This window comes from Eurosta solidaginis, chromosome 1, assembly GCF_040869045.1.
Source record: "Eurosta solidaginis isolate ZX-2024a chromosome 1, ASM4086904v1, whole genome shotgun sequence".
Taxonomy (NCBI): Eukaryota; Metazoa; Arthropoda; class Insecta; order Diptera; family Tephritidae; genus Eurosta; species Eurosta solidaginis.
Window position 1 is genome coordinate 86,215,668 of NC_090319.1, and position 24,638 is coordinate 86,240,305.

The following is a 24,638-nucleotide window of genomic DNA, read 5'->3' on the forward strand; positions in this document are numbered from 1 at the left end:
GACATTATCTTTCCCACACTCGTTGATACATTTCTAACGTTTTTCACAATTAAAAACTGCATTTTAACAAAAGTATAGGAGGCAAAATATGTTAGCAAGTATTTTTCTTGCATAGTGCTTCGCGAAATTTTGTATGTGAATGGAGAGGTCGAAATATGTTTCTTCTGATAAGTCTGAAGTGCTGTTTATATTGTGACGAATATTAGCATCACTAATTGATACTCATATCCCTAAAGTTATTAAATAAAGACACAACAATATTCAAGCAAGCTATATACACACATTAATCATCATTCATACAAGGCAGCAGAGAGATACACACCATCAGCCGAAGTAGTACTCACATATACACACGCATATGGCTATGCGAGGGACTATAAACTACAAATATACATGTACATTAGGGTGGAGTGAAATTTTTTTTTGGTATTTTCGTTTTGGAATACCTGTAAAAAGTTGCCGTTATAAACTTAGAGAAATTCAAAATTTCTTATCGAAAAACACTAAAGTATAATATTGACAAATTAACGCTAAATCATATTCTGTTATTTCCCGTTGGCAACAATTTGACCTTGAATAGTGCGCGTGTTATTGTTATTCTACTTGTGAGGAACATTGATTTTAAACACTGCCGTTAAGGAAATAATGCTCATGTAAGTAATACTTTCAAATTGCTGTTTACAGATAAATACAATTCAGATCGTAATTAAATATTTTCGATGTGAGTTACACCAATTATTTCTCTTTGTTACAGTAAAATGTCGCAAGTCAAAACACGACAAACAACATGTTGTCCTGTGTTTGGTTTGCCAGAGAAGTTACCAGTGTCTCTATTACCAACTTATAATGATGTTATGAAGTATTACTTATTTATTAGATACGAATTAAAACCTGACAAAACAACAAAAGAGCCGACAGTTCATTATATATCCGAAAGATTGGCTACGGAAATTTTAGATATCTGGCGAAAAGCGTCGCCTCCCACTGTCAGCTTTAAGAGAGTACTACAACTTATTCGATCTTACCATGACAAATATAGACGCTTACTAAAACCTTATCAGGGCCGTCAAACGAACAAGAAATATCAAGAAAAGATAACTAAATTTGTTACTGAGTCCCAAAGGTTATTTGATATTTGCAGTTGCAAATGCAAACTTATTAACTCAAAATGTACTTGCTCAAAAGACAGCCGTGTTCCCAAGGAAGAAGTATCTTTCTTAATTGATCAAAGAACTACGAGAAAAATGATGATAGGCGGGGTAGATTTGGTTGTGACAGTAAAAAATATGAAAAAAAATAAAAAGACAAGAAAAAAAATTACTACGTAACAAAGAGATAATGGATCTTAACAAGCCGTCTTGTTCTCCTTCTTTGCCTGATGACTTAATGATCGAAAGTACCAGTTCAAGCAATAATAGCGTAGTTTCTAGCCATCATCAATCGCCAAAACAAATAGCTGCTCCGCCATCAAAGAAAAAGAGATTAAATTTACCATCATTAGCTCTCGCCTGTGATCGTACTGGAGTCTCTGACAGAACAGCTTCTATTATAGCTTCTTCTGTGTTAAAAGATGTTGGAATTATTACATCAAAGGATCCTAGTGCTGTCATTGATCGTTCAAAATTGCGCCGTGAAAGAACGAAAGTCAGATCAGAATTACAAGATGCAGATTGCAATAAAAGTATACGCGGTATTTATTTTGATGGCAGAAAAGATAAAACTTTGGTAAGCATTCAGAAGAAAGACAAAATTTTATAGAAAAAGAACTACAGAAGACCATTATGTGATTTTATCAGAACCAGGAAGTGATTATTTCGGGCATGTTACGTGTGAGTTGGGAACTGCTAAAGGCATTGAAAGTACCATAATAAATTATTTGAAAAAAAAAAAAAATCGGTGAAATTGGATGAATTAGTTGTTGTTGGTTGCGATGGTACAGTCGTGAATACAGGTTTCAAAGGAGGTGTTGTTCGGTTAATGGAAAAAGAACTTAATAAACCATTACAATGGTTTGTCTGCCAGTTACATTCGAATGAGTTATCATTACACCTTTTATTGCATTTGGATGGAAAAACTACAGGGCCTAAATGCTTTTCAAGTCCTATTGGATCTGAATTACGAAAATGTGAATCAATGCCAATTGTCCAATTTACCACCATTTCCTCCTTATTACCTGAAGTCACTAAAAATGAGTTGAGTACCGACCAAAAATATCTTTACGATGTGATGACAGCTATCAGCACTGGCATTTTTTCTCCTGATTTAGCTAGTATTACACCTGGACCTCTTAACCATTCTAGATGGCTTACAACAGCAAATAGAATTTTAAGATTATATGCTACTAAAACAGACCCCGAAGAAAATTTAGTGATATTAGCTACGTTCGTAATGAGAGTTTATGGTCCAATGTGGTTCACAATAAAATGTAATCCCTCATGTACAAACGGAGCTAAGCACCTGTGGCAAACAATAAGCCTAACTCGATATTTGAACGAGCATTTAAAGAAAATCATTGATAAGGTGATCCAAGGAAATGGATATTTCGGTCATCCAGAAAGTATTCTTATTGCTGCTATGCTTGCAGACGACAGAGAAATTATACGTAAGCTGGCTTATCAGCGAATTTTGAAAGCAAGAGCAGATAATACTCAAGACCTTCGTGCATTTAAAGTGCCTGCTTTAAATTTCGATGCCAAAGGTTATACCGACTTAATTACGTGGCAAGACTGTAAGATAACTGAGCCACCTCTGACTTCTAATTTATCTGACGAAACCTTGAAAGAGATTGTCAAAAGTGGTTTGACTACGTGCCAGAATATCAAAGATTTTCCATGCCATACCCAAGCCGTAGAGCCCGTTATCAAATTGGTGACAGAAGCTTCAAGTGCAGTTTGTGGAGAAAATAAACGAGATGGTTTTATAAGGGCAAGACTATTATCACGACAGCAAATGCCTAATTTTGAAACAAAAAACAATTTAATACTAAATAATATACTTATTTCTGAGTTTTTTCATTCCTTTATAAAATAATTTTTGTAATTTTTCTTAATAAAAAACATTAAAACAACTCATCAGGCTTTTATTTAACCTATCACAAAGTAGTTTGTTTTATAATAGACTGGAAAGTCATAAAAATACTTTCGTTAAAAAATAAATCAAAGCTTGTAAAAAAAATATTTTTTCTAATTTTCAATTGGGTTGGGGCACCTCAAAACATCAAGGCAAGTAAACAATCTTTTGAATACTGAATTCACTCATTGAACGACAACTTTGTATCGCTATTCCATTAAAAAAAACGAAAAAAAATTTTTTTTATACAACATCACTCCACCCTAATGTACATATATGCTGGTCACCAAGCATGAAGTTACTAGACCTAAGGAGAAATGGGTGGACGGGGCAACAGAGCGTATAAAAGCAGCGAGAGCTGAGTATTCAGTAATCAGTTTGATTGAAACACGCTATCAGTTGCGAAACGAAGTTTAATTGTACTACTCCCTAAGTAGACTAATAAATACCATTTTGCAATACAGAATATTGGAGTGATTTATTCAACAGTTTAGCGATTCGAACTTTAGTAGAAGGTTGCAAATACGTAAAATATCCTAAAAATCGTTACAATATTTATAAAGGAAAAATCTTGCGTGATGGTGGCGATGTTACTGTCATGCATAAAGGCCAGCCACAATGGGATTTTTCATATAGATGCTTTCAACGCAATTTTATGCATGTCAGTAAGTTTGTAAATATAAACGAACTTCAGGCGTGGCAATTGAAGTTTATTTCGGCTTACCCATTCACATACAATATTTCACCAAACAGTGTTATAAAAATTCGCACTATACGAGAAAAATACTCGCTAACATATCTTGTGTCCTATTCATTCGTTAAATTGCAGTTTTTAACTGTGAAAAATGTTAGAAAAGTACCAACGAGTGGGAAAAATAATTTCACTTGCATAGTGTGAAAGCACCCTTTGCAAAAGCAAATGTCGAATTCTTCATTTTATGCTTTGCTTGCAACAAAATCATCATGCGTATGATTGCGTTGAACGCATCTACATATGTATATGAGAAAGTTCCTTCTGACGCGGCCATTAAGGAGCAATTCCCACCTAGCGGCAGCAGCATCGCACTGCTGTCGCTACGTGTTGCGTTGCAAATGTGCATGCATCTTAATACACTAAGACCCGGTTTTTCAGTAGTTGGTTAAGCTAAGTTTGCTTAAATTCTAGTCAAATTTAAGCTCCAGTTAAAGTTCTGAGCAGTTTTTCAGTGACAGACTAAGGCCGCCTTTGGAGTAAGCTTTTTTGTACGGCAATATTTGTTTTTTTATTATCGATCTTCCCGGAGGTACGGAAATTGTCGGCTATGTACATGATATTGCCGTAGTAGCAGTGGCCCAGAAATTTGATCTGGTCCAAGCACTATGTAATGACTCCGTGGGAAGAATAAAGGGATGGCTGACGAACATGCGGCTGGAGATGGCTAGCAATAAGACAGAAGTGAGAAGTTTTGGTGAGCTCAAAGAAGGATGTGGATGAGTAAGACCTAACCCTGGGAGATTGTCAAATAAATTCAAAGCCGTTCTTGAAATATTTAGGAGTAAACATTGACTCAAAACTAACTTTGAAAGAGCTCTTCAGGGCGGTGGGGGAGAAAAGCCCTAAAGCGAATAATGCCCAACATCGGCGGCCTAGGCGAAGCTACCCGCCAGCTTTTATCCAACCTAATCAGCTCCATAATATTATACGCGGCACCAGTATGGCAGGGATCTAAAATGGCCCACCAAAACGATATACTAGCAGCCTACCGTATTACTGATATACGAATAGCATGTGCTTATCGGACGGTGTCCGACGACGCGATCCATATTTTGTCCCGGCCGATCTGTATGGCATTCTGAGGATTCAAAGAAAAGCGCAGGGTCACGAACAATAGTTAGGTGGCAAGAACGGTGGGAAGAATAGAGAAAAGGACGCTGGACCTTCATGCCAGGTCGGAATATAGCATAATGGTACGAGCGGAAACACGGAGAACTAAACAAACATCTCACACAGATATTAAGCGGACACGGCGGTTTAAACGAATATCTATATAAACGTAGCATAGAGGAAGATCCTTTCTGCCCAACAGAATTGGAAAACGAAGAGCACATCATGTTTCACTGCCCTCGTTTTCACGGCGAAAGACTCCCTGTACACAGAGTTTTGGATAGGAGCCTTCCATTAGGAATTTAGTTTCCTGAGTGTGCAGACAAATAGATTGTTGGACTGCTGTGAGTAAGATGGCTTTTCTGGTTATGATGCATGCTGAAAGGGAGCACAGAGAAATACGCGTGCGAAGCTGTGACGACTAAATCGCCCTTCCCCCCGTGACTTTGTGCATAACGGCGGTCCAACGGGGTTTTATTGGGCCACTTTATGAAAAGGAAACAATTTCTTTCTCTTTCTAACACACTGCAATTTGACACTTCGGTCAGTGTCAAACTATTGTGGAACTCAGTGGAACCTGCGCTGAACATGCGTTTGACACTGAACGAAGTATCAAAATTTTACTGGGGTGAAAGCGACGCAGGGAAACAAAAAAAGGAGCGGAATATCAGATATGGGTTGCCGTGGTTGTAGATTTTTTGAACGAATTTAGTATGAAAATGTAGTGCACCTATATGGGTCCTACAGAAAATTATACAAAAGCCTTGAATTGGGGTATCTGAGGACGCGTATTTCTTCCAGTGTTAAGAGTACAAACACGGGTGCTAAGTTTTTCTACCCGTTCAAAAATTCTCCGCGAAAAACAGTTTGAAACCGAGGTCGACTGCAATAACACGTCCAAAAATGTGTCCTGTTATCAATAGTCCAAAGGCGAAAAAGTATTCGAATTATTGGAAGCGAGGCAAAAACACGTTTATTAATACCTCCCCCGTCGGTTTTGGCCGTGTTTTAGCAATCGTCCCCGGTAATAAAGTTTCACAATTTGTTAATTAAAATTGTCCAAAACATGTGGATTTTAAAGAGAGATGTAATTAAGTGCTCGTTTGAAAGTAAATAAGGATATTTCTTTGTAATTTTACAATAAATATTTTACGCAGTTTTCGTTAGCAGCTACTACCCTTTTCTTGGACCTAAGAAGTACAACAGTTCCAAATAACTTTCACAAAAAAAATCGAACAAGAACAAGCATTTTATCAGGTGAGCGTGGCTGTGTATATGCGTGCTGCTACATATCCTACTTGTAGACCTTTACAATGACTTTGATATTTTTTTTTATTTCGAAGTGGCCCCGAAACTTCCCGCAGACACCAATATGGTGTTAGTTTTGAATGGTTCCAAAAATTATAACGAAATGATCGAAAAATAATGCAGAAATAGTTTCAAGAGAAAATGAACTTTTTCTTAATGGTAACTGTTAAATTTCATCTCTGTTTATATCAACACGAATTGACATTTCTTGCTTTTTTAAGCTGCTCTTTTGCGATTTTCGAAGATACACATTTTGTTGCGTTCAAAAGTTGGATCCCAGATTAATTTCGATTCCAATTTAAACCGCTGAATCGCTACAACACCAACTGAATATGTTTCCTTTACTGGCTCGCAATTGTAACCAATTTTTTTGATTTGACACAAACATTTCCGATGGCAATTGAGTCTCTTGAGCAGCGGCATCGGCTAGAAAAAGAGAATAAGGAGAAGTATAAGCATTGAGTTCAAAATAAATGTAGATGCATTTTTAAGAGGTTATGGAGGTAATACCAAAATTTTGGATGACTTGACGGCAGTGCTGTGACTTTGTCATATAAACCTGGAATGCTCCAACTCATACTAGAGAAGATGCAGCTTTACGGTCTTCGTAAATGCAAAGATTCGCGAAGAACGGATTGGTCAAACTGCGGATGCGATTATTAGTCGACAGTTGACTCATCCGAACGTAGAGCCAAAAGATAGAGGGTTAGAACATCAAGATAGTTAATATATCATGTGATGACTCATCAAATCCGTCCGATAATTATGTCTTGTTACATTACCTGGCTTAAAATAGGAAAACAAGGAGAGTTTTTATGTGTGCCTTGCCCAAAGGCGATCATCTACTAAGAGGAAACTCAGACACCCATGATAACATTCAAGCAGGACTCTCTAGACATTAAAATCATCCACTTCGTTGCTTTGAACAATATGTATGATTACCTTGCAGCTAACCCCATTGTATTTCTCTATTTTGCCTCAAATGTCACCAGGTACTTTCGGCCGGTATTAGTAATAGTGCTAAAGTCGTTCTTTATACTTTCCAAAGCAACGGTATTGTGAGATAAGGCAAATAATTGACCTGCCGTAGTCTGAAGTACTTGCAAGGAAGCCCTATTTCTGTTGCTGTAAAAGCGATAAAGATACTCCTCAGAGGTTTCGGATATAGATCTGACACGGAACTAGCACCTTAAAGTACAAGCCCTGCTATTTTAGGAACGTTTGTCTAATTTTTTAGGTCATTCCGTTCTTCTGGCCGGCATAGCAGCCTCGTAATAGGTTAGACTAGGTCAGAGAGCATACGCGGTATTTGCCAGATTTTGGTTTGAAGGCCAACCGAATTCGGCGCGACTTTCACATATAAATTTGTAGAGCAGCGAAAAACAACTTCCCTTGCCTTCTGCAAACTGCCGGGATAGGATAACTTTACCTTTTCAGGTCATCGACAATGGAAGAGCTGAACTAACTCGTTTTAGTTATTATCCTGACAGGCTCTACATAGGTATCTTGTCGGTTTATGCTATCGTTGGGGTTTTCGAGCTATTTTAATATTAATATCATGTTGGTGGTGGGGCATAGACATGTCAACTGTCACTCGGATCTTGTAGCGTGCATGCGTACAATTTAACAGAACATAGATGGCTGTGGAGTATACGGATTACGCCTGGCCATCTGTGGTCTGCTTCTCTATATAAAGGTCTAGAGTCAGCTAAGCGAACGATCAGCGCACACCACTTCTAGCAGGATAGAGAAATCCTGTTGGCCAGAAGTGGATAGTAAGCGGTCTGCTAAATCTATTGCATTTACCAAGTCTAATCTATCAATGGTGATTGGGATTTTGACTCACTATCCTATGGGAGTTCATGTGGTACGTCTCAACACACTGAAAGACACCCCTTGCTGCAGCTGCATGAAAGATGATGTGTTAGATTAACCGAAACACTTCATACTTGACTGTCCGGCCCACTAATCTCCGAAGTATTTATCCAGATCGGTCTTATTCGAAACTACATCGTTACCACGCAATGCATCCCTAAATAGTTATAGCTCACATCCCCGTTATTTCATGTGGTATCACAACGGACCTTATTATTGTCCAAGTGAAAGCGATGATGATGATCCTTTGCGGGGTATTTATCTTTTACTTTCTCTTCGAGTTTCCTATGGCCGGGTACTCTAAAATTAATTATGAGAATCGAAACTAAATAGCCTAGCCATCGACAACGATCGTCGTATTAATTTGCTGATTTACTTTACTATACTGCAACAGTCTAGTTGCTCTTTCTATAGCATAGACTTTCTGACTACCTGACGTGCCGCTTATTCGACTCGCGCTCAGTTTTCTTTTTCATGTTTGAGCGTAGTTTGTAAATTCTTTACAACTTTCTAAAATATCTTCTATTTCTCGCTTAAAGGGCACTCTCTATTCTGTGTTTTGATTTGCGCAGAATTCAGCCAATTTAACTGTTGTTCAGAGCCGGAGAGGTTATGGCTCCCACAGCGCACCTATGCGGCTTATGTTTGTTAACATACCCCCTAACCTTCGTGCTCACGTCCCTGATGACGGTAAGTCTTAGATGGACATAATGATTTGGTGGGAATGCCTGAGCGACAGGGATGTCTCGCCTCGGGTTTGACCAATACTAAAATCAGCAGAACGCTCATTCGAAAGAATAAAACACATATGCTTGTTCGGACTGTTTCTTTGTTGCAGTCATGGCGGAACCATATAAGGTGGCAGCACGGTGACATACATACAAACTTAAATAAAAATTTCATGCACTTTTTTTTTGTTAATAGATGGACTAATGTCAAAATCGTACTGCGCCGGAAATTCAAGTGTGAAATCATATTGTGACGAATATTAGCATCACTAAGCTGCTACTAAATAAATGCACAACAACAATAAAGCAAGCTGCCACGCGTGTGTACATGGACACATGAAATTAATCCATTTACACACGTACATAAAAGGCGACGAAGAATAACTCACGCACACACACGTATATCGCTGGTAACCAATCAGGAGATTCTAGATGGTGAAAAGTCTAGATCTTTCGAGAAATATGCTGACGAGGCAACAGAGAGTATAACTAAAAGCAGCGCAATTTGAGTAAGAACTAGTCAGTTTGATTTAAACACGCTATTGGTTGAGAAGTATAATTGTCCTACTCCCAAAGTAGTCTAATAAAGACCATTTTGCAATACAGAATATTGGAGTGATTTATTCAAACAGTTTAGCGATTCGAACGTTAGCAGAAGATTTCAAATAAGCGGAGTTTCCCTAAATTCGTAACAATATTAAAAAAAGTACCAATCAGCTTATTGCCGTCCGTCACCTGTTCCTGGTTACCGAGATGGTTGTAGTCAATATAAGTCTGTCTGTAAGGTTGGCCGATTTGCTTATTAGAAAACGATAAGTAAGTTCTTCCACTACACTACATGCCGTTCTTCTTGCACCTCAAAATTTCATCCGCATCTTACGAAACCTCCATCCACTCACCTCCCACTGTCTTCCGATCGTATGGAAATTTTGGCGATTGAACAATCGATATAACGTCCTCCGGCTTACGCAATAATATTTTGCCCACACCTTTGCACATGCGCAATACCTCATGATTACTCAGCTTCTCCAACTGCATAGCATCCAACAGCGGACATTTGACTATCCACTCGCGTACACAATCGAAGTCACTTAGCAGCTGCACTGCACCATTTACGCTAAATTTAATACGTTTCATATAAATATAATCCAGCCAAGCCTCACAAATAATCTTCATAATTAGCTTCAATATAACCAAGTCCTTGGTTGCTTTGATGGCTGGGAGGAAAATTTGATCGAGCACATAGTCGACATAATCGCTTTTCACAGCTTCATCGTAGACGCGTAATTGCCAATGTGAGGGGGGTGGAAAGGCGAGTTTAAAATAAGCCAAACTTAGTATACGACAAACTTCAGACATAATTTGAACGCATTCTTCATTTGTATTCTGTAGAATAAGATTAGAAATTAAGACGTGACAATCGATCGATTTCAAGAAGAAACCCCATTTACCTCTAGCTTATCGATATTTATATTAACCTCCAGTATTAACTTGGCGCGCAAAGCAACGTTGACCAACATTAGAATATCTGTGAGATCGGCAGTTAATTTTGGCAGCTTATGGGCGGCAAAACCAGCCAAGCAAACACGTACATCATGTTCCATAATGCGAAAGAAACGATCCATTTGCCATTCACAACATAGCTGTTTCGCTTGCTCTTTGACCCACAAACGCATCGAGTGTACAGAGTGATCTGCATGAGAGAGAAGAAAAATAAATATTGTTATTCAGAGTTTGCATTATGGAGCCACTTGTTTGCAAGACTCGCTTATTGACAGTAAAACATTTTATCGAGCCCAAACTCACAAGAACATATATTGAATGAGTTCCGGGTACGTTTCCTCCATCTCCTGTTTCCGCTAACCGCCAATTTATTTGACAGTTATCGTTCGGTAATCTGCCAATTAAAATACCGGCTAGCGTTAACCGGAAATTCTCGTCCTTTACACTCTACGCGACTACTAACCAATGCGATGCAAAATTGGTATTTGCTCGGCTACGGGCAGCGTACTAATTTGAATGTGTGCTTCACTAATTGGAAAATAACTATTGCTAAACTCTATCAAATTTTTGAAGACCAGTTCCCAAAAACCACCAGTATAAGTGCCCATATGCTGAAAATAAACGAAAGGAGGGATGTTGTTAGTACTAATAATCGTCTAGCTAGATGGGTGAAAATGTAATCATATATATTATTTCTAATTGCTATTTTTATGTACGGGTCCCTTTTTCGCTCTTATTTGGAATTCAAATCTATAAATAAAGTTTTGGTTGTAAAGATGGAGATTCGGGCTATTAGCGAGCTTTGGGTCGTAGAGCTTTTGTTTAGCTATATTTTATTAAAATAATTTGTTAAAAATAAACGATTGTGAGCACACAAATAAATCTATTTGTACTATGCCACTATTGTGAATATTTGCACTGGGGTCCGGCTCGTTTTATTTTATTTCCGGTAGCTATAACCAAGCCATGAATTTAACAGCAGTAGCAGCAATGGACGTTACAGGGATTGTGTGCAGAACCTTGACCACTAATGTGACTGAAGGCTAGGTTAGGGTGATCTCAGACATAGCAATTGGGTACCTAGTGTTGCCAGTTGTTTGTTTGACGACCAAACTAAAAACCCCTATCATGTTCCAGTATTTAGTCTATGAAGTGTTTCCTTCCTCTGGACAAATACTACAAGCATTTTTCGGAGCTTCCCGTATGCTTCAAGACCTGAAAACTGTGTCTCGTCCTATAGTTGAGGTGCTAATATGGCGAGTGTAGTGCAAACACACAGAACGTGCCCAGCCGTATCTTACTGCAACCGGCAACTACGATTACTAACTATGACCATCATAGTGCCAATAACCGAAGTAGTGACTACAGCTCTGATCGTTACAGTGTCAGTGATGGAAGGGGTGAATACAACTATTACTGTCACTGCAATTGCTCAACAACAACAGAAGTCTTGACAACTGAAACCCCTGACTGTTACAACATTTATAAACGTATCAACGTCCGTGACCGTGACCTGAACCATATACGTAACTATAACCATAAACGTAGCCATAGCGGTAAGTGTAAGCGTATGAGGAATTTATTTATTTATTTATTTATTTATTATTTAAAGTCGACGACAAACTATGGTCGACTGCATAATATAAAAGATATATAAATATACAACTCAAAAGATAAAATTTAAGATATATCGATCTTTCAACAATGTTATATTACAAACAAAGAAATATTAATGAACATTACTAATTAATTTCAGAATATAATAATAATAAGAAATATGAGCAGAAATAAGATCTTATGCCGAAATCTTATACTGGCGGAATGCATCAGATTCCGCTCAGCATGATTTCGGAATGCAGTGGATTCCAATCTCCCTGTTGGAATGCAACAAGATTCCAATCAGCATGTCATGGGAATCCGGCAGTGCTAAGAGTAGTGTAATGAGGATACGCCATCACAAGGCATAAAAAAGTAACATGACCTGTATTGTTGGAATGCACCGGATTCCAATCAGCTCGATGCCTGACCCATAAGATTATACTGCCGGAATGCATACGATTCCGGTCAGTGACTCATGAAAAAGCATGTTTTTTACGTTGTTGGAATGCACCAGATTCCAATCAACACAGTACTGTCTTGTTCCTTCTTAATGATACATGTTGATAAATGTTCCTCCATCCTTAAGCGAGATAGTTCCTGTTTTTTATCGAAGGACTAAAATGCCGGAAAATTAAATTAGCTTGTTTCTCTTAAATTAGATAGGCAAGTATTGCATTACGTATAGTCGTCCTTATCGCAAATTTAGCCGTAACCACAACCGTAGCCTCAAACTCAGTCGTAACAATAATGACCGCAGCCGTAGTTGTGAATGTTACCGTTACTGAAACTGTAAAGATATTTTAAGGCACTTCGGTATTTTAGACTTCGTCGTCATCCTTAACTTTGTATACTTATCATTTCCATCTACTCTTCTTCTTATAGCGTTAAAGACACTCCCAGAAGGCTTCGCGAATTATTATCGATGATATGTAGCCTATCGATGACAATGACCCTTTGTCGGGTATTGATACTTTACAATCCGAAAATTAACATTTTAAGTTACTAGCCCGCCTACCTCGGGAAGCATTTGATATGACCTCGTCGAGATTTCCAGTTCTATGGGTTTAAGTCACCTCCGACTACCCGTTGGAGTCAATTCATTTCTAGCATTACCTTCTCTTCATCATATTCATCAACATCCTCGCAGTTATGATCAGTTTCACTTTCATTCTTGTACTACTTAACAGTCTTCCATCTTTCTTGAACTTTCTTTTTGCTCCATTTCCCATGTCCTTACCCTTCTCCATTCACTTTCTTTTATCCTTCTCTTATCCCTCTCCCCAATTTTAGAGTTAGTTGCTCTGATCTTTCATCTACCATTTGCCGGGTTATCAGTGCTGAGAGAAATGGCCCTTGATAAGAACCTCCGAAGTTCCTGCGTTACAAAAACAAAACATCGCAGTACTTCCTCAGCGACTAATTCCTGCGAGTAACGGTTCCCCGGCTGTTAAATCAGGCAAACAGTATATCGATTCGGAAAGCCTATGGTTCAATCTTTCAGATACTTCATCAGGCTTGATGCTATCGTTGTTGATCCGAGCGTTCGGAGTGTTACAATGAGTGCCCCACCGCAAGCTATTTTAAACCAGATCAGTGACGAGAACCAAGCCTGCAATGATCGCAGATTTTCCCCGTGAGTGATGGCAATGAAGCTAATGGAGGGATAACAGTTTATTTTGGAGCATGCTCTATGCTGATTAAATAAATGTAAGGAGCTAACCTGCTGAAAAGATTTTAGACGGAGATTCTCTTCCAATTTGCGTCGTGCTCCCTTTAATTTTCCTACAAATTGGCGGGACGGGACCTACTTGTTCTTTATGCTGACGCCGAACGGTATCCGCAAGACAGATAAGTTTTCACTGAGAGCTCTTCATGGCAGAAATACACTCGGAGTGCACTACCGAGGCGCAACACCGCTTAGACAAATTTTCTTCTAATTCAAATAACTTGTTTCTAAAATTTTGATGGTGCTATTCCTATGGCGTGAACCCAGGATCTTCAGTGTGGTAGGCGTATCATGCTGCCATCACAACACGGCAGCCGCCAGTGGTAAAATGCAACATATTTTTGAATAATTGAGATTCCTGATTTGGGGTTATTCATTGTGAGACTGGTGTTCTTAATCACCATCTCTGCAGAAAATTGTCGGCTGGAAAACAGAAGCAAATATATGGACACGTAGTAAAAGCAATGACTTTGTTGACGTTTCGTTCTCCGTGCAGGTCATTCGTGGAGACATGGCTTTCAGGGAAGTAGCTCTCCTGCAGTTCCAATAACATGTCTCAGTCATTGTTATTGAACTCTCCGTAGAAGCTTCGCTATGCAGTAATAAAGTGGATCGGATTTTCGATCGAAATTTTAAGTCTAATCAGAGAGTTTTGACGTTCTTCCCTTCTGCCAGGCTAAACAGGGACATGTAGATCTCACAAAATAAATTTTACCTCCTCCTGTCCTACTGGTCTATATAACTGTAAAGCGCGCTGCATTGTATTTGGTTGACAATTAGTGGACAACAATGTATATCGAAAAAGCTGATCCCACATATTATTCGATACAAAGTTTGTTAGACTTTCAGCAACACCATGCAACGTTGAGTAAACGGGTTCGGGAAGGTCTGAAATTAATTGACATTAATCAACATCGACAATAAGCCCAATGAAGGCCCCAAAACAATAAACCTTTTTCCGTGTGATTCTTCAACCAGTTTCTCATAGTTTCCACATGCGTAAGCGGATAGCAAGCAAGCGGTGTATCAATCCACCATAAAATTATGTGATCCAATATTAAACTAACATTTGACCATGTGAGACGCATGCCGCGCATAACAAAATCACACAACTCTTCACGGCTGCAAGATTTGCCTATGCAAAAGGATAAAAAAAAGTTTTAGTAAACAATAAAATGTTTTTCTCTCGTATGAAATCTCCTCATCATGGATCAACTTACCAAATATACTGGGACAGTAGTCGTAAGCTTTGGCAATGAGCTGAGTGAGGTAAGCTCGCTCGCGTTGCAAGAAATGCTCAGCATATTTGCGACAGTTGCTCTTTTCCATACCGAAATCCTCTGCATAATTGTAGCTATTGAACTCATTGTCCAGATGTGTGTTAAGCGTGAGAATGCGCAAAATTTCCAAACTGGACGCTGTTGACTCATAATTTTCCTCAACTGGCATATTAGCAGTTAGAACTGTCGTATTCGATACAGCTGTGGGACCGCAGGAGGTGCGTGCTGCTACAACTGCTGCTTCGGCTTGTTCTTCTTCGCTAATGTTAAAGAGCCCAAAGAGTAAATCGAATGAGTTTTGTTCGATGCGTGTTTGAGAGGCGTGCTGAAAAGAAGGTGCATGATAATCAGTTTTTGTATAGGTTACCCAGAAGAAGTTCATTTAAACAACATGAAGGTCCGGTGTGATACCACATAAGAAAACTGAGACGTGAGTGATGGCTATTTAGAGAACCATTTCTTAGATCCTTCTAAGCCGAGACCGAAATACAGTCGCCTAGTTCTGGCAAAAGCTGGACGGTCAAGCATGAAACGTCTGGATGATTCCACGTCATCATCCTCGCTGTAGCTGCATCAAGAAGGCTTTTCCAGTATGTTAAGAAGTACCACATGGACTACAATTGGACAGTGACCCATCAAAGCTCCAATCAACCTCGATAGATGAGCCTCGGTGATCCCAATAATTTCCTTACAAGAGACAGTGTCTGCCACCCCAGGGGGTTGGGGTGGTTAGAATATACCCGCGGTAGGTATGTCTGTCGTAAGAGGCGACTAAAATACTGGATTCAAGGGGTTTGTGTAGCGCAGCCCTTTCAGGATGCCAGCGCAATACATAGCTTCTCCAAACCCAATCGTCAACCTCTCCTATCCGTGGCGAATCCTGTTTCACTAACAGCCGAGGCTCTGATGACCCCGTACTCCTCATGGATCTAGGAGGTGGGAGATCGGGATGTCCTTGAAGGTCGCATGTGGTCATAACAAATCGTTCCCGAGATGGTCGGGCTTGGTACAGGAACGTACCGGATCTGCATCCCGCAAAGGACCATCAACTCGATAACACTCCCCAAGGCCTCCGGGGAGTGTCCTTATCGCTATAACAATAACAACAACGCAGTGTCTGCCCAGCTCCCGTGAGGCAAAGTGTGCTAAGCGTTGGACTAACTGAAAAATTGTACATCCACCTCAACAACATTGGGCTACAACCCCAACACTTATCTGCAATTCGACTGCACACCATAAGTTCCTTCAACAGTAAGATCAACAAAAGAGGCTACAATACTTCTTGTGGGCATCCTTTTATGGTCCCTAATTGTACTCTGTAGCCCTAAATTGTGGTTCCGCTTATTTTATCTCAAGCTCGACTTTCAACAATGTTATCAGTACCTGAAAAGGTGTGAAGTACTATGTGAGTTCTTTATTCAACGGCCAGTTCAACTACCTCAGCATAGTCGAAGGCGCCCTGAGTCTCCGTGATCAGTTGATCCACCAATCATTTACCTATGCTCTCTTGAGTTCAATAGTACTTGTCTCAGGATATTTGTTTAATTCTCATCGTCTATAACTTTCACCATTTATTTGCGTGATCAAAACGGTTGGCCCAATCGGCCTGAAGGACTTCGCAACCGAATTTTCCTTGTTTCTTGCCTTGCGTGAAAAAAGCAGGTTAGCTTGTCTTCGCACCTCTCAACGAGAAGGAGGATAATCGGCAGTGGTAGAATACATCAGCGGGTTGTTGAGTGACAGAATTGTAGTTGCAGAGTCGGGGGAGCGACGGTTCCGTTAAAGGTGAAAAGGTGCACGCCACAGGAGAGTGTTCTACCTCCCCTGCTTTACGTGGTGCTTCAGGACCTTGAACTTAGGGGCTGCTAATTCTCCTCCGGGGTATATTCCTAAATAATACAAATACACCGAAAGACATTTTACAGGTTTACCTGAGTGTTGTGACCAGGTAGCCTCATTCATGCCGATTAGCTGTCAACCCTAGCAAGCTGGAGCTCGTAGGTACACGGATGCACAAGATTCCTGAATTAAGACCACACTATACTGGGAGAACCTGGAATCCTCAAGGGACACGATGCAGGGGCCGACCAAAGATGACTTGGAGGAGAACAGTTCTTCAGGAAACTGGCAAATCGTTTACCGAATTAAGGCAAATAGCACGAAATAGAGATAATTGGAAAACTTTTGTTGAATCCTTAAGCTCCTAATGGAGTATGGAATAATAATAATACTGGGAGAGTACCGCTGGAGCTGATAAGTTAATAATCTGGGGACTGTTTTTGAAAGCAATCTGTCATCAAAGCTTATGTGGATGATATAGCAAGGAAGGCTTCCATTGATTGTACTTCTGTCGAGGAGCAATTTGCAAATACTGGGTCCGAGCGTGGTACATTGACTTGTATGATGGTCAAGGAGATTCTCGTCTACCGCGTTCTGATTTGGTGAAGCGCACTACACTTCTTTCTTGATCAAAAGATTGCAAGCAACGCAGCGATTGGCGATGGTTGGAATAACAGAGCCCTTCGTCCAACACCTACGCTGGCACTAATCGCAATGCAGCCCGGGCTGCAACGCGGTTTATGACGCGGGTTATAGCTTGTGAATTACCGGCATTCCAGCATTATGGCCGATTTTGACTTTATCCTAACCAGGACATACTACTGTACGTCGGCTTCCGTTCCTGTTGCTAAATTCAACACTCAAATTTCCTCAAGGGAGGATTGGAGAGGACGCTGATAAGGATATCCCTGGCAAGCTGATCTCCCGGCCCGATGCACAATGAACGTGTTTGGCAGTGGAGACTTTGGACTCAGCTGGCCGCTTGCTCTATGCTTCTATGGGTCGACCTCGAGCCATCTAAGCAAACGGTGGGCTGGCACCACCTCTTACCATTTGGTATTTGGGGCCGGTGCTGACTCCAAGAACTTGGTGGAGCTATTAGGGAAAGCTTATCTATCCATGGTTTTTGGAGTGTTAGTAGGACACTGCCCAATGGGAGTACATGCGTCCCACTTTAATATACTGGACAAACCCAGCTGTGTTAGCTGAGTGCAAGAACGAGGAGTATATATTTCGATCGGGGTGTAGTAGGCACTTCGGAAGAAATTTCCCAAATATATTTGTGCCTTATTCGTAGCTCTATCTTGCCAGACTCCTCAGTGAAAACCCATCTGCCTTGCAGATGCCGTTCGGAATCGGCATAAAACAAGTAGATCCCGCCCTGCAAATTTGTAGGAAAAACTAAAAGGAGCACGACGCAAATTGGAAAAGAGAAGCTCGGCCTTAAATCTCTTCGGAGGTTATCGTACCTTACATTTATTTAATTACTTATCTTTGCCACGCAGCGATTCTGGTATTTGTGGATCTGGCACCCAACATTGTCTCAACAACGTCGGATGTAGGCCAACGCTTAGCTGAGCTTCCGACTGGATCATTTGAGCTAATTGTTTAAGGTACTTCAATTTCAACCTTATTAAACAATTTGTATAGTCGAGGCCTTGCTTTAAATTAGTTCAAGTTATGTATTGTTTTATGGTACATCAGTAGACGTAAGCGCCCAAAATTTGTGGGGTCGAAATTAGACCTGATAAAGATTGTGAGAAGTGCATAGTGAATGTGTGTTGAGGGCTTCAAAACCCCACCTAAGCTCAAGGCAGCTTGCTCGACTTCGAAGTCTGCGAGACTTAAATGCTGGTCCTGAAAAACAAGGGTCGCCTTAGAGTTTACTCCAAGCTATTTAATGGGAGTGGCCCCTCGAAATAAACGTGATGGTTGTGGTATATATGACCAATAGAATGGCTTAGATTTAGATTGGCTTAGAGCACCACGACCTTGTACTAAAGTCAGCGAGCTTTGAAAGTTGATCAAACGTTTCTTTGATTCATGTGTTTGAGATTAGACGGCGACAAAATACTAGATGGCTAGCCAACAAATATTAAACCTTTCGTCTATCACTTACAATCTCTTGCTTTCCTTTTCGTTAGTTGTCACTGTTAATCCGCAAATATGTTTTAGAAAATAGATAAGCAGGGTGAGTGGACAAAGATAAAGATTTAGGGGTTGTCGCTGTTGATAGTCCTTTGTCGAATATGATTCGACACGTTCCGTTAGCTTCCACCGTTAAATAGCCAGTCCGCCCATCTCGAGAACAAATCAATATGACCAAGTTGAACCTTCTACGTCGAACCCAGCGTCCTTTAATATTGTGACGAATATTAGCATCACTAAGCTGCTACTAAATAAATGCACAACAATAAAGCAGCCACTCTTATGTAGAAGACGACAAAAAGATATCTCACACACACAAATATGTAGTCATCAACCGAAGTAGTTACTCACACATTCACACGCATATGGCTATAAACTACAAATATAAACGTATGTATATAGTTGGTAACCAAGCATCAGGTACAATTGTTCTCGAACTGTTCGCGAAATGACTAGACCTTAGGAGAAATGGGTGAACGAGAAAACCGAGAGTATAAAAGCAGCGCAAGCTGAGGAATCAATAATCAGTTTGATTTAAACACGATTTTAGTTGAGACGTGAAGTATAATTGTACTACTCACAAAGTAGGCTAATAAAGCGCAGTTTGCAATACTGAATATTGGAGTGATTTATTCAACAGTTTAGAGTTTCGAACGTTAGCAGAAGTGCATAAATAACCAGGATTCCCCTAAATTCGTTACAATATTATCCCATGTACATAGAAGAGATGAAAAAATGCAATATCAAACTATTTTAAGTCTCATCAATAACGAAGTCATAGCGACTCTAGTTCCTCACCTGGCCGAACAGTCTTTCCTATGGTAAATTTTTAGGAAGGAGGAAGAATTATTAGGGTCTATCTCATCCACAACATTGAGGCGTCGTGGAGTTGAGCGCATCATGAGTGAAGGGCTAAGCTAGAATTGTCGGAACTTTCTTATTCTTTCTTTCTTTTTGGATCTTACCTGTAAAACACAAGAAAAATCAATGAGTTTCTGTGGTAACAATAAAGCCGGATACATATTGCTGCAAATATTCGCATTCCACTCTGTGTTAGAGTCGCCCAAGCCAACAATCTCATTCTTTGCATTGTTCTCTTTCTGCTTGTTTTCGCCGGTCGCACTTAAACTCTCTGGATTTTTAGACAAACTCTCGAGTTCAACAGCACCTTTTGATTTCTCTCGACGACACCATTTATTATAGATGCTCGTTATTTTCAGTGCCCAACGTAGCCACATATCGGATTGTGAGGACTTGCGTAGCAGTTGCGTAACCTAATAAGCCTTTTTTAAGCCATCATGTTTTCCAAATTATAGAAAAATTAAATTAACTTACCGTCTTCTTAAGCACGAACATTAGCTGACAAAAACGTCGATCGTTTATGTCCATGAGAGTATTATACTTCTGCAATAGCAAGGCATTGTAAGGACTACGTTTTATTTTCTTGTTCAGCGAGAGTATATCCTTATTTTGTGATTCGTCCTTCAGGTTCCAGTAGAGCTCACAAACATTTTCCACTTCTTCCAAAAGTGTATTCTAGAAGTTGGATATACAATTTTTGATTACAAGCCTATTATTTCAGGGCGCCAATGGCCAAAACCTTAAGTCTATGTACCGTCTTTAAGGCAACCCCAGAAGTCTATGGAAATCTAATATGGCCTAAGTGCCTTCCAGATAAAGAAGGTGTCACATGATGTCCGATCCCATGACACCTTTTACTCTAACTATCTACTTCCAGGTTCATCTTTCTTTCCTTCTGAATGGCACAAGTAAGCAAGATCAATGTAGTCACATCATGTTAGAAAATTCGGGCTAGTAGCTCAAATCGTCCGATCATATTTAACCTCTCTCACTCCGTTTTCACTAATTAAAGATATTTATCGAGTGTTTGTAACGAGGTGAGCTATGCACTCTTGTGCCAGGAGCAGCCCAAGATACGATAACTAACACGGGCTAAGTTTTGGATCATTGCAAAAAGTTTAAAAGAATATTCCAATATGTCCGACTTAAGCATGCTCGAAGGTCATCTCTTTGATTCGCACATCATGCTCAAGCCAGCTAGCACTTTGGGCTTTTAATCGTTAAACTTCTACCAATTAATCTTCCGGAGAACTTTTCTCTCAAATATTTCAGAGGCCATCACATTTTCTCTCGACGACCTCGTCCGTGATTTCGAGCCATACTTTAAGGATTGAGAGAATTATAAGACGTGACTTTTTTCCATCCAGAGGACTTTACTGTTCAATTGGCTACTCCTGTTATCCATCTTCATTGCAAGATCCATATTTTTCTTGTCTTTATCCAATCCGGGAAAGACAGAACTTGCGGCGCATTTGTTAGGAACAATGATATAACCACAGGACCCACTATCGAAAGTCAGAAGCACATTTTCACCATAAGGTAGACGGCAAGTTGACTCAAGTCTTATCAAGCGGCTCCGTGGTATCGTATCAGTAAAAAAAAACAACAAGCTTCGAATGCGCTCACCTATTTTTGTGGCGGCATCACAAACATTTTGAAGGCTACGCTTTGAAGGGCACACTAAAAATTACTGAAATACGTACTTGAGTAGGAGAGATTGATGTGCCGGGCCAATTGTCAACCTCACATACATGTGACGACTTCTGCTTATTTAGCAGACTCGACACCAATTTCCTCACGAAAAGGGAGGGTAGAATAACCTACGAGGCTCACGTTCTGGAGATGGTACAGAGATGGTACCTTAACGGTGCTACTTTCCGGAACGCATCGCAATGTCCAGCATGGGCATCAATATTGATAAAACTTACAAAACTCTCTCGGAGACTCTTTATCGCTACAAGAGGAAGAAGACGTTAACAAGGAAGCCTAGTAGGGATACCCTAATCTGGCCTGGCTAGGATAAAGAGTAGAAATAATTAGGTCTTAATGTGAACGAGGACAAAACAAACAGCTTGCTATTAATAAAATCATCGGAGCACTCACGCCCTGGCAACTGTGCCACTCTTTACGGAGTTATATTCGAAATGGTGTTGGAGTACTTATCTATCTTGGAAATAGCGTAAGCGGCGAAAACAAAGTCAGCCTCAAAATCCAAAGGTATGATGACGTTCTCGCTCAATGGGCAAAGATCTTGATCTGTATGCTTTATAACATACCTGCCCTGACGGTGTCGAAACAAGATGGGAAGCTCTTGGAGTATTCGTGAAAATAGTTATCCCGAAGATTTATGACCCTTCCCATGATGTCAACGCATATCGAAGAAACAGCATAAACTGATTAGCAAATAAAAATCCAAAACATTCTCTGAATAGATCATATAATGCGAACGTATAAGAACTCCAGCTCAGATAGTATTAAAACATTTGCCGTCAGATCCTGGAGAAGACTCACGATAAGAGAATCTCTTCGTCGAATTCAAAGCAGCATTTCACAGCGCGAAAAGAAGCTATGTCTGAATTAAAGTTACATGCAAACTCAATAACGCTCTCCCAAATGACGAGCAACACCACTAGCTCCGTAAGGATTGGAAGGACCTCTCCGAGCCATTCGAAAAAAGAGCCTTCAGAGAAGGCGACTCCCTTTTGTGCGATTCCTTTAACCAAATGCTGGAAAAGATAGTTTTAGCAGCAGAACTAAACCTAGACAAGAATAAGTACTTTCTGTCGTCCAGGAAAGAATCGGCTCATTTGTACCTTGGCAGCCACGTCACTGTTGATGGAAATAATTTCGAGACTGTGAAGGATTTCGCCTATTTGGGAACCAGCATTAACAGCATCAATGCCAGTTAGAAATCAAACGGAAAATAACTCTTGCCACTAAGTGTTACTTTGGACTGATTAGGCAGTTAAAAAGTAAAGTCCTCTCTCGACGAACAAAAATCACGGGATGCAAGGAGTTGATAAGCGAAATACAAAGCTGTATAGCTTCAGAGCTTCTGCAACGCAATTTTCAACCTCACCTGCGCGAGGGGAAACTGTAACAAATATGAATGTATCATACACATATTTTGCAGGAGAGGCTCTGACGACCCCAAGTTCCTCATGGAACTAGGGGTAGGGGCGGTATGGCCTAGAAGGTTTAATGTGGTCATATTAACCATTCCCGAGATGCTCGGGCTAGTACCTCAATGTTGCTTGCTACCGGAACGTACCGGATCTATATCCCGCAAAGGGCTATCAACATCGATAACACTCGCCAGAACCTTCACTCGCCAGAATTACGCTCTACAAGTCATTCATCATACCTGTCCTGAATTATGGGTCGGAATCATGGACGTTGTCGAGACAAGATGAGATGGCTTTTGGAGTGCTCGAGGGATGCCGATGACGAGTATCGAAGGAGGTATAATGATAAGCAGTATGTGTTTTACGCACCCAAAGGCTTGGCTAGGTCATGTTATGCGAATGGACGACGGCGCTTAGTGCTCCCAATTGGCGGTAGTTATCGCGAAACAGGATAAGCTTGCGTCACTTGTTATGAAACGGCCAAAATCGCTTAGGCGGTTCAGCGCCAATTAATGATGATGACAATGATCCCTACCCAGTAATGTCTAACACTCTTTTTGGATAGCGAAGCATTCGGATATCTTTGGATCGGTACTTTCAGATACACAAGTCTTCCAAAGAAATGACGCCTTAAAGCTACAAGGCTGAAAGCTAGGGATGTGAGTCACCAATAGTCGGTTTGACTGAAAGGTATGTATGTTATTCCTAATAGCATTTACTAATTTTCAGAAATAGACGAATCTCTTCCTTGACAAAAAAATACCTAATGCTCTAATTCGCCTCATCTCTCAAGTTGCTTAAAATTATAAAAAAAAAATAAATGCAAGGCGCGATAACGTTCGAAGAGATTTTAGGCCGAGCTTCTCTCCAATTTGCGTCGTGCTCCTCTTGATTTTCCCTACAAATTGGCCGGACGGGACTTACATGTTTTATGCCGACTCCGAACGGCATCTCCAAGGCAGATGAGTTTTCACTCAAAGCTTTTCATGGCAGAAATACACTCGGAGCTCTTGCCAAACACTGCCGAAAGGCGACCCCGCTTAGAAAAAGTTTCTTCTAATTGAAAAACCTTATTTCTAAAATTTTGATGTTGCCTTGCCCGGGGTGCGAACCCAGGGCATACGGTGTGGTAGGCGGAGCACGCTACCATCACACCACGGTGGCCGCCGCTTAAAATTATCTGCCCTCATTTCCATTCTCACTTACATGTTCATCAAAAACATCAACCTTGATATCAACGGCAATTCGATATGTAACACGTCTTAGCTCCTGACCCAATTTTGTGATCTTCGTAAAAGTTTGTATTGGTGGCGTTGATTTATTGCGACAATACCATTTTGGCGTTGAGCTCATCTAGAAGAGTTGGCGCGTCCAAATTGTAACTCAGTTTTCGAAATAATAAATTCAATCTTTAACTAAGTCAAAACCCCAATATCTTCCACAGCATTGAATACTTGCGAAACACTAAGTAAACACTGATTATGTTGTTGGATCGATGTTCAATTGGCTGCCTATTTATTTAGCCCTCAATTGGCTGCATGGCAACGCAGAATATAACAAACTCGTCGTTGTTTTTGTTGCGCCAATTTTAGTTCTTTTTAATACAAATATGGGTAAGTGTGTTGTTGTTGTTTCAAGGATACACCTCACGTGCTCGCTGGCGCTCATTGGGCGATTATGCGGCGAGAAAAGATGCCTTAACGGTAGTGGGGT

The 24,638-nt window shown here is 40.3% G+C and overlaps 1 protein-coding gene across 1 annotated transcript; it reads right to left on the bottom strand.

The window, feature by feature from the left end:
• Positions 1 to 6,091: 6,091 nt before the first annotated feature.
• Positions 6,092 to 24,278, bottom strand: LOC137237064 (uncharacterized). The gene is made up of 10 exons (XM_067760258.1): positions 24,132 to 24,278; positions 20,275 to 20,475; positions 19,905 to 20,213; positions 14,893 to 15,277; positions 14,625 to 14,807; positions 14,388 to 14,560; positions 10,811 to 10,958; positions 10,296 to 10,537; positions 9,744 to 10,230; positions 6,092 to 6,667 (listed from the first exon to the last, which is right to left on the bottom strand). Exons 1-10 carry the CDS (start codon positions 24,276 to 24,278, stop codon positions 6,540 to 6,542), a joined length of 2,403 nt encoding a protein of 800 aa, XP_067616359.1. The 3' UTR covers positions 6,092 to 6,539.
• Positions 24,279 to 24,638: the final 360 nt, after the last annotated feature.